At 42.7% G+C, this 9,640-nt stretch overlaps 3 protein-coding genes across 4 annotated transcripts in view; 2 read left to right on the top strand and 1 right to left on the bottom strand.

The window, feature by feature from the left end:
* Positions 1 to 1,005, bottom strand: part of LOC109533132 (RNA-binding protein 45) — a 4,167-nt gene extending 3,162 nt beyond the window's left edge. Inside the window, 1 exon segment of the mRNA XM_019898377.2 lies at positions 706 to 1,005. Coding sequence (XP_019753936.2) covers positions 706 to 880 — 175 coding nt within the window. The 5' untranslated portion in view covers positions 881 to 1,005.
* Positions 1 to 6,609, top strand: part of LOC109533145 — a 12,074-nt gene extending 5,465 nt beyond the window's left edge. Inside the window, exons 1-4 of one of the 2 annotated variants that reach the window (XM_019898395.2) lie at positions 2,286 to 2,630; positions 3,495 to 3,767; positions 3,823 to 4,270; positions 5,958 to 6,609. In XM_019898395.2, the coding sequence (XP_019753954.2) occupies positions 3,521 to 3,767; positions 3,823 to 4,270; positions 5,958 to 6,582 (1,320 nt within the window). In that variant the 5' untranslated portion in view covers positions 2,286 to 2,630; positions 3,495 to 3,520 and the 3' untranslated portion in view covers positions 6,583 to 6,609. Of the gene's footprint in view, positions 1 to 2,285; positions 2,631 to 3,494; positions 3,768 to 3,822; positions 4,271 to 5,957 lie in introns of those variants that run through there. The other variant, XM_048662465.1, reaches the window with a different exon arrangement.
* A 1,673-nt stretch (positions 6,610 to 8,282) lies between these two features.
* On the top strand, positions 8,283 to 9,469 carry LOC109533147 (carboxypeptidase N subunit 2). The gene has a single exon (XM_019898398.2). It carries the CDS (start codon positions 8,340 to 8,342, stop codon positions 9,432 to 9,434), a length of 1,095 nt encoding a protein of 364 aa, XP_019753957.2. The 5' UTR covers positions 8,283 to 8,339; the 3' UTR covers positions 9,435 to 9,469.
* Positions 9,470 to 9,640: the final 171 nt, after the last annotated feature.

Genomic DNA, 9,640 nt, shown 5'->3' with positions numbered 1-9,640 from the left:
GAGTGAGGAAATTCGAGTAGTTTTGACCCAGAAAGCGAAATTTGAATATCAGACACTTCGGTGCAAGATTATGCCAAAATTCCATGTTTTCCGTCCTGTTTTTCCTCATTTCTCGGAGGCAAAATGAGCAAGAACGCTAATTTGTACATCATTCTAGACAGAAATAAATGGCCTTTTTAGAAAGTGAACCATGGATGGGGACATGTTGGCAATTTTCTCAAAAAATGCTTGAATTCAAGAAGTTTTAGATTTGCGTGGTTTTTTTTGAGTTGCAAAATCCACTAGAACCTGACGCTGCTTTTTTCGAAGTTTCTCAAGAACCATTCGAGCCACAGAATTCGTTTTGGCATCGTTGGATAGATAATTGAATGGGGGGAGTCAAGACCCCCATGACCCCCCCTTGAGCTGAAGAAGGCATGAAAGGAGAGTAGGAAAGGGCAAGTGGCCACAGTACTAGAAGGAGACTGAAAGGGAGGAAATCACCAATGAAGATCATCTTGAGTTGCACCGTGGGCCACCTTAGCCGCTTGATCAAAGTAGAAATGCCACAGATTTTCGTTAACTCCCCCATTGCGTAAATGAACCAAAAATACACTGATTTTGAACAAAGTTTATAAAATTTTAAAAATGTTTAGCCAAAAAAACGGCACCACACGCTTCCCCTTTTTTATGGAGGCTCGATTCGGTGGCTCAAGCTGGATTTACCTTTATTCTCGCCAGTGCTCTTATCGGTGACCATCCAGATCTCCTCAATAGTGCCAAACTCTTGAAAATGGTTCCGGTAGGCATCTTCAGTGAGCGATTTAGGGCCGACGATAAAGAGGCGAGAGAGTGGGGGATCATCGCAGTTTGAACCCATAGAATGTCGTTTGTACTCCATTCCCAGACCATTTAATGTAAACGATTCTAATGAACAAGGGGTTGTTTTTGAGGAGAAACTGCCCTTGTTGGTTACTGTGTTGACAAGTTGACAGTTAAATGACAAAAGACACGAAGAACAGACAGACGGAGGGACGCCAACAATGTTGCACGGGTCAATTTGTACCTGCGATTTAAAACTGTTTAAAAAAAGCAGAAAATTGTTATAATTTCTCGAAAATTTGCCTCAGCTTCGCAATCATCAGCGACTTCAGAACAGAGTAAAAGGAAATTTATTTAAAAAGCTATATTAATGGACACGAGCTGACATCTAGGCCTTAAAATCAAACCAACCGATTCCCGCCATTTTTGGTGGTACCGCGCATTGGTTTTGGCGACTGGAACCACCTGCAGGTTTCGGCCCGTTGAGATTTAATAACAGAAAATAAGCATAAACAAACAGGGTTTACATAATAATTTTCAATTTTTTTCAGTCTTAGGAAGTTTCAAAAAAGTTGAAGTTGTCTGGAAACATTCGATTTTTCAACCAACATTCGCCTCTTTTGGGATTTGCTTGAAAAGCTCAACAAGATGGTACTGAAGTAGCTTCTATAGAGCGTGGGAAGTTCAAGTTGCCACGTACTTGAAATCAAAATTAGTATTTTTCAAAATGGCACAATGAAAATTGTGAAAAAACGTGCATGTTTGTGCTGGCAAAAAATGGGAGTTTGTGCGATTTCAACTCACTTCTCGAAATGAAGGAGAGCAGGAGCCACCTACTTTTTTACCTTACTTTTAAACCATCGTTTAGGCAATTTTTTGGCATCGATTTTCGTTCAGGCCGCTGCTTTGAGTATCCAGGCTTCAGCGTCAGGTCGAAAGATGGAGACGATCAGCGTTTTAACTTGCCCGTTTTGGCAGATTTGCGTGATAAAGCGGTCCTCCCGAGAGATTTTCAGCTCTTTTGAAAATTGCCACTTGCCGCAAAAGTTACTGCATTTTGTATATTGAGAAATGAGAAATTTTTAAAAAGGTTGCACACATTCAATGCTCAGATTCAGTGCTTTTTGTTTCCAAAATGTCCAAACTTGCTCTTTTATTGGCAAGTCGACAATATTGTTTGGGGCTTGAGGGGCTCAGGAAGCATTCGGAGATATCCGTGAACGTTCAGGATCAGAAGCGCACCAACCTGGGACACCTCAGACATGTTTATTATTAGCTAGACAAATTTTTCTCCGTGTAGTTTCTGTATATAATAGCGGAAGTTTTTGATTGATACTAGCAGGTTCTCCCAAAATTTGATCAAAACATCCATAGACTCGTTCTTTGAGTGTAGACGGTACCATTATGGTAGGTAGGAACCTGTGAAGCGCGGAATGCCGGCAACGTCCTAGAAATACCTTTCGCCATGCCAGTTTCAACTTTTATAACTCGACAGGTTGCTTAGTTAAGTCCGAGACGCACTGGGTGCGTTGGTACTTGCTTGGTACTGACCGTTGTTTTTCATTGTTCCTTGATGATGTTAATTAGAATTTGTGGTTTTAATGCGCCGATCGATTAACCCAAAGTACCCACAGTTTTTTTCTGTCGGTACCAGGACCTGTTATTGTTGATGTTGCCGAATAATTGCAATTCTATGTTAAGTTTGCGAATAGTTTTTCGGTCGCCGATCGAGCTGGTTAATCGGGTACCAACCAGAATTCGTTTGCACTGTGTGGTCTTCGAGTCGCTGTTAATAACGCGGAAAACTGGTCGATGTGCAGTTTAATTAGGTAATTTATTAGTTTAGTGTCTTTGCTATCGGGAAATGTTTCCGTAACAGGCGCAATCAGCATTCCGATGCAACCACTTCCGGTACGAAGTGATTTCGAATGTTAATCACCTCAAATGGAGGCTCTGTAATGAGGAGAAGTCATGAAAGTCCTACCAATTAGTATAGATTAAGAGTCATTGCCCAAATACCTTTTTCTCGTACTTTCGACACGTCACGATTTATATACAGAGTGCTTCTACAAGAGGTGTTTAACCCGCTTTTGGGGAAATACAGAGTGTCAATTATCGCAAAAGAATCTTGTCTTGACGTAGCCTTCGAAGTGCTTTAAACTTACCTGGGTAACACTGTGTTGAGTTGTTGCCGCTCTATGAGTGATCGGTTAAAGAGTTATAATTCATTTGTTGAGGCTTTACGAGACCCGAGACTGGAATTTTTACATCTAAAAAAGGGTTATTGGCATTTTTTCAGAGGTACGAGAAAAAAATTGAAAATTGTATTCATTGCATGCCTTGTAAGTGCTTTAATCAAGGCACTAACTTAGTGAGTCCCCAGCTTGATACACCCTGTAGTGCAACGTTTCTAATAGCCAAAGCGGCACTGAAACAATGCATTATTACATTATATAATTGGGCAATAATTGAAATGCCGTTGACCGGCAGTGCATCCGACTTTCTCCCACACTGTGCCACTCTTCGGCGCATTTTAATCCCCGCGCCGCAGAGATCATTAATTATCCGAAGTTGGCAATACAAAAAAAATTCGCCCACCGAAACAACAACCGCATAATTAGTCAAAGTCAAGGCAATCGCGAATAAAAAGTGTGTTGTTGTCCGCACTCCTCAAAGCATTTGTTGGCTTGCAGACAAGAGCATGCCCATTGAATGAACCATGGACTGTTCGTTATCCACGTCCAAAGCTGCGGGGAAATGCGACGGAAAAGCCAGCAAAGCCCTGCTGACGCTGCCGCTGTTCAGCAAAATGCCCCGGAAAGCCATCCAGAAGGAGAGGAAGAGGACGTTCAAGTACGTGTTCGACAAGATCAGACTGAGGAAATGCGCCAGTGCCACCATTTCCAAACCGTTCCCCACATACCATGTGGCATATTTGGGCAATGTGGTTACCGGGTGGGCCAAAGGTGAGTCTTGTTCGATAGGTTGGAGGTGGGCATTCAAGAATTTGGGGCTTTCCAGGCGAAGGCTGCATTGAGAAGCCGCTGGCAACCTTGTGGCGCAACTACATCCAGTCCTCCAGGCCCGACGTCAACATGCACCTCACAGTGTGTGGAGGCGGTTTGAAGGCAGTCACCAAGAACCACGGATTGACCGAGTACTGGGCGCATCGTCTCACCACCTGCGCTTCTCCTGCTGAGTTCCCCAGGATCTTCTGTTGGGTGTACCGGCATGAGGGGCGGCGCCTGCGGCACGAGTTGCGTTGCCACGCCGTTTTGTGCGCCTCCACCGAAGTGGCCGCCCAGATCCATGGCGAGCTCAAAGACTATCTGTCCAGGGCACTTACCGACTTCAAGAAGGAGAAGTTGTCCAGGCAGAATGCCCGGCTCAGCTTGGTCAACTCGATCAACGAAAACGCCAGCCTGCCCAGGCGGAAGATTCTGTTGGGGATCGGCTGCCACAACTATAGGTATAGTCTTTTTGCTGAAACCTCCTTAGTCTTGAGGGTTTACAAATCGCCGATCTGAGTTTTTAGACTGGAGTGAATGCCCATTTCAGTCACAATTTCAGGACGCTGGCAATAAAGGAGATTTCACTGGAGCCTCACGAAATTGCCAGGGTTTTTGCACACAACTCTCTTGTATCAGTGTGGGGCGTTTCAAATTCTGCCAGTCTATAGCAAATGTGTGGATCTGTAAACGGGGAAAATTTCATTCGAATGGCGTCAAACGCCAATTTTTCGCACTGTAATCGGGTGTAACCAGACAGGATTTTTAGAGCTTATAAACCTTTGGAAAATTTCAAGTCGCTACTTGCATTAGTTTGGAAGATGCGAATTTTTGCTTAGCTGGCAAAATTCGGGATCTTACGCGATTTTTATGAAACTTTGAGCATTTTTAGAGTCAAGCGCCTTATAGAGTTGGTAGAAATTTCAAGTCGCTACTTCCATTAGTTTGGAACATGCGAATTTTTAAAAGAGAAAGCGCAGTTGCTTGAAAACACACATTCTGAGACCGGTTTTTGATAAGCTGGCAAAAATCGGGATCTTACGCGATTTTTATGAAACTTTCAGCATTTTTAGAGTCACGTGTCTTATAGAGTTGGTAGAAATTTCAAGTCGCTACTTGCATTAGTTTGGAAGATGCGAATTTTTAAAGGAGAAAGCGCAGTTGCGTGAAAGCACACATTCTGAGGCCGATTTTTGCTAAGCCGGTAAAAATTGGGATCTTATACGATTTTTATGAAACTTTCCGCATTTTTAGAGTCAAGTGTCTTATAGAGTTGGTAGAAATTTCAAGTCGCTACTTGCATTAATTTTGAAGACCCGAATTTTTAAAGGAGAAAGCGCAATTGCGTGAAAACACACATTCTGAGACCGGTTTTTGCTAAGCTGGCAAAAATCGGGATTTTACGCGATTTTTATGAAACTTTCAGCATTTTTAGAGCCAAGTGTCTTATAAAGTTGGTAGAAATTTCAAGTCGCTACTTGCATTAGTTTGTGAGATGCGAATTTTTAAAGGAGAAAACGCAGTTGCCTGAAAACACACATTCTGAGACCGATTTTTGCTGAGCTGGCAAAATTCGGGATCTTATGCGATTTTTACGAAACTTTCAGCATTTTTGGACTCAAGTGTCGTATAAAGGTGGTAGAAATTCGTCGCTACTTGCATTAGTTTGGAAGATRCGATTTTTATAGGAAAAAACTGTTAAAAAGCCCAKRGRCTTGGCGTAAAAAGTTCATTTTGGTCACCAGGAGAGTTTACATTTTTGAAGGCCTGAAGCTCTGRTTCACTCAATTTACAWTTAATTTTTTTTTTCAAAAATTTTYGAAATTCWGGAATCTTYGGAAAATGCTTTTTGCGGGATTTCGGATCCYGCCRAAACCAGTAAATTTTTCTTATTCCAAAAATTATTGTTCGCTGGGCCAAGAATCTATATATATGATGTTTTTGAGAGTTTTTAAAGGAGAACTCGTACTCCTTCAAATCKCATTRTTTCTCAGGCTATGGACTGAGATAATTTCAGCTGCTCCCCTCTTGTCTAGCTTTGCAACATTGGTAAAATTCCCAGTGAATGAATCCCTCTGTATATCAATATCCGACTTAATCGCTGGTTTCTTTGCCAAAAAAGAAACATTAAAACTTGTCACCTTTCAGGCCCCCATTGGAGTGCTCCAAGTCAGCCCCCAAACTCTCCTGCATTGAGGAAACCTTCGACGAAGAAGAGGACGAAGCGGAAGCCTTACGCAGCTCTGAAAAAATCTACCGAAACATCCTGAAATCATATGAGCGATGCAACCAGCAGTACGACCACAAGCCCTTCACCCTAAGACGAAGAACGTGGAGAAGCCAGTCGGAACATGCCCAGCAAGCTCCAAGAGCCCCATTCAACACCCGCATAGAAGCCGCTGAAGCAGCCGATGATGCCGAGGAGAAGAACGACGGTTTGGAGTTTAAAATCGGCGGCGAGGTACTGCCGACAATTAAAGGCGCCGACGCTATTCCTGCATTCGTAAATCCCATCATCAGCAAGGGTTTGATGGAGCAGGAGCAAGTTTCGCTGGTGCCCGTGGGTGAATCGCACTCGGACTTCAGTTCCTTGAAAGTGTACAAGAAGCGGATCATGCCCGAAGCTGGCAAAGACTTTCAAGCATGTACCATGTTCCTGTCGGCGGAAACAGTCACTCAGCTGGAGAACATCTTCCAGGCCCACTGCTCATTTGGAAGTGATCGTGCGGAAGAGGATCTGACTGGAAAAATTAGCTCTACTTTGGTGGCCTGAGGTGGTGATACAGTATTAGTTTTGTTGTTTTTGTGTTTTTTTTATTGCAACGGATTTTTATTATATTTTTTCTTTCCTGGGTTTCAGTCAAAATGGGAAATAAAAATGTTCATATCGTTCATTTCATATGACGTTTCGGCGAGACAACAGCGCCATCATCAAACTAAAAATTTTGACTTTTGACTGAAACCCAGGAAAGAAAAAATATATTAACAATTACACGTAGTCTAGAAAATAAATCAAATAATGATTATTATTAATAAATAGTTTACGCGTTGTTTTGCCTTCACTCCCTTCCAGCACTAAACACCTCAAGGCATCTAGTTCTGATTTGGGAAAAATTTGGTAGTTAACCAGCAGCCGATAGATGGACCCACTGAGGTTTGGCCCATTTCTGAAGGAAATCGTTGAGTAACATCGCTTTAGGTTGGCTGTTCTCGCTAGATGGCAGAGGCGATTCAAAAATATGATTTATGTACAGTGATGTCCAGGATAACTTTTTCTTATCATTGACCTACACACTTCTTCTGACGTCGACAGCAATTGATTGAGCTCAAAAAACACGCATCAATTTCTCGCAAAAATTTAAATTCCCTCAATTTTGCATCATTTTGGTTGACAATCGTAAAACTCTCAAACTTTCACATGCTGGTAAAAATCGGAATATTCGGTGATTTTTATGAAACTTTCAGAATTTTTGGAGTCAAGTGTCTTATAGAGTTGGTAGAAATTTCAAGTCGCTACTTGCAGTAGTTTGGAAGATGCGAATTTTTAAAGGAGAAAGCGCAGTTGCTTGAAAACACACATTCTGAGACCGATTTTTGCTAAGCTGGCAAAAATCGGGATCTTACGCGATTTTTATGAAACTTTCAGCATTTTTAGAGCCAAGTGTCTTATAAAGTTGGTAGAAATTTCAAGTATCTACTTGCATTAGTTTGGAAGATGCGAATTTTTTAAGGAGAAAGCGCAGTTGCGTGAAAACACACATTCTGAGGCCGATTTTTGGTAAGCTGGCAAAATTCGGGAACTTACGCGATTTTTATGAAACTTTCAGCATTTTTAGAGTCGAGTGTCTTATAAAGTTGGTAGAAATTCCAAGTCGCTACTTGCATTAGTTTCACGGATGTGAATTTTTAAAGGAGAAAGTGCAGTTGGGTGGAAGCACACATTTTGAGACCGATCTTTGCTGAGCTGGCAAAATTTGAGATCTCATGCGATTTTTACCAAACTTTAAGCATTTTGAGAGTCAAGTGTCTTATAAAGATGGTAGAAATTTGAAGTAGCTACTTGCATTAGTTTAGAAGATTTAAATTTTTTAAGGAGAAAGTGCAGTTGCGTGAAAACACACATTCTGAGATCTATTTTTGCTAAGCTGGCAAAAATCGGGATCTCATCCGATTTTTACCAAACTTTCAGCATTTTAAGAGTCAAGTGTCTTATAAAGTCGGTAGAAATTTCAAGTCGCTACTTGCATTAATTTGGAAGTTGCGGATTTTTAAAGGARAAAACGCAGTTGCGTGAAAACACACATTCTAATAGCAAGCAKCAATTTTTTGCAAAAATTTAAATTCCCTCAATTTTGCATCATTTTCATCCCCAGGCCGGGAGRAATGCAGTTTAAASCAAAAATCTATTCATAATTCTGCTGGGCACGCCTCTGGACGAAGTCTTTTATCAAAAAGCTATTTCCATCCAGCAGATAAATCCAAACCCATTCGCACTTTAATAAGCATCAATTGTGCGGATAAACTCAGGCCATGAAAACGCGCCTAGTGTTACTTCTTTCCGTGTGCAGCATTGTGAGTGCTTCAGACGAATCCTGCCAATGCTTCAGCGACCTTCCAGTGAAGTTCAAGAAATTTTCGAAGCATTATGAAGGCACCGTGCTGCTGAACGGCTGCATCAACGACAGATCGCTGGACAATGTGGATGCGACCAAAATCCAGATCGGCTGCAATGATTTTGCGGAGTTGGAGGCGAATTTCATCAGCGACGTGGAAGAGCTGCTTGAACTAGTGGTGGGCCCATGCAATCTCACCAAAGTCCAGACATGCGCCTTCAATCGTCTGCCCAGCTTAAAAACGGTGGTGTTGAGCGATAATCAGCTGGCCGCATGGCCAGGGGGGGTGTTCGAGAACGTGCCCAATCTCCAGCAAATCTTCTTGGACAGTAACAAGCTGCGCGTGGTGGATGAGGACGCCTTTACCAACTTGCCCCATCTGAAGACCGTCAAGCTCAACAACAACAAAGTTCAGAACCTCTCTAGGAATTGGTTCAGCAACTCCACTTCACTCACTACCTTGCTCCTCAGCCACAACCGTATTGAAGAACTACCAGTAGGAATGTTCCTGGAACTGTCCAAACTCAACTGGCTGGACTTCAGTTGGAATCGCATTTCAGTGCTACACCCCACAACCTTTGAAGGCGTCGCTTCGACTGTTCTCCACCTGAACCTCGAAGGCAACCGCATCAAGCAACTGAGTCGCAGCATGGTGCCCTCTACCTTCACGTCGGAGCTGTCGTTGAACTTCAATCTGCTCAACTATCTGCCCAACAGCTTCTTCATGCAGCTGAGAGTGCGCCGTCTCTACCTGCAAGGCAACCCTTTCACGTGTCCTTGCGAGGATCAGATCAACAAGCAGATGTCCGCACTGGGCATCTGGAGGAGGCGCAGCTTTTCCGCCTCAGCAAAATGCAACACGAAAGTGCTGCCAACGTGTGCTGCAGTGTCCACCAACCGATGCATTGAGGCTGTAGATTCAGTGGCCACCCAGCGATTCAATGACTACATAAGAAGGTTGGGGTTTAGAGACACCATGGATTGGGCAGTCACATGCCAACTAACCAGCTAGCTTTGTGATATGAATCAATACAGATTTTAAAACAATTGCTCCTGAAATTGTCCCTCCAAGTGATAGGTGAGAATATTTTGAGAAAATCGTCTATTCGGCGTTAATGTCTTCATAAATGCTAACTTTTTCAACAGTTTGTACACTCTCTGAGTTCGAACTCGCTTTACTCCCTTGCTGTTGCCGCTATTCAATTTGAGGCTGGAATA

The sequence above is a fragment of the Dendroctonus ponderosae genome, unplaced genomic scaffold, assembly GCF_020466585.1.
Source record: "Dendroctonus ponderosae isolate FM_Combo_2020 unplaced genomic scaffold, Dpon_F_20191213v2 Dpon_F_20191213_11, whole genome shotgun sequence".
Classification (NCBI taxonomy): domain Eukaryota; kingdom Metazoa; phylum Arthropoda; class Insecta; order Coleoptera; family Curculionidae; genus Dendroctonus; species Dendroctonus ponderosae.
The sequence above is the reverse complement of the archived record's forward strand: the minus strand, read 5'-3'. Positions and strand labels throughout refer to the sequence as shown.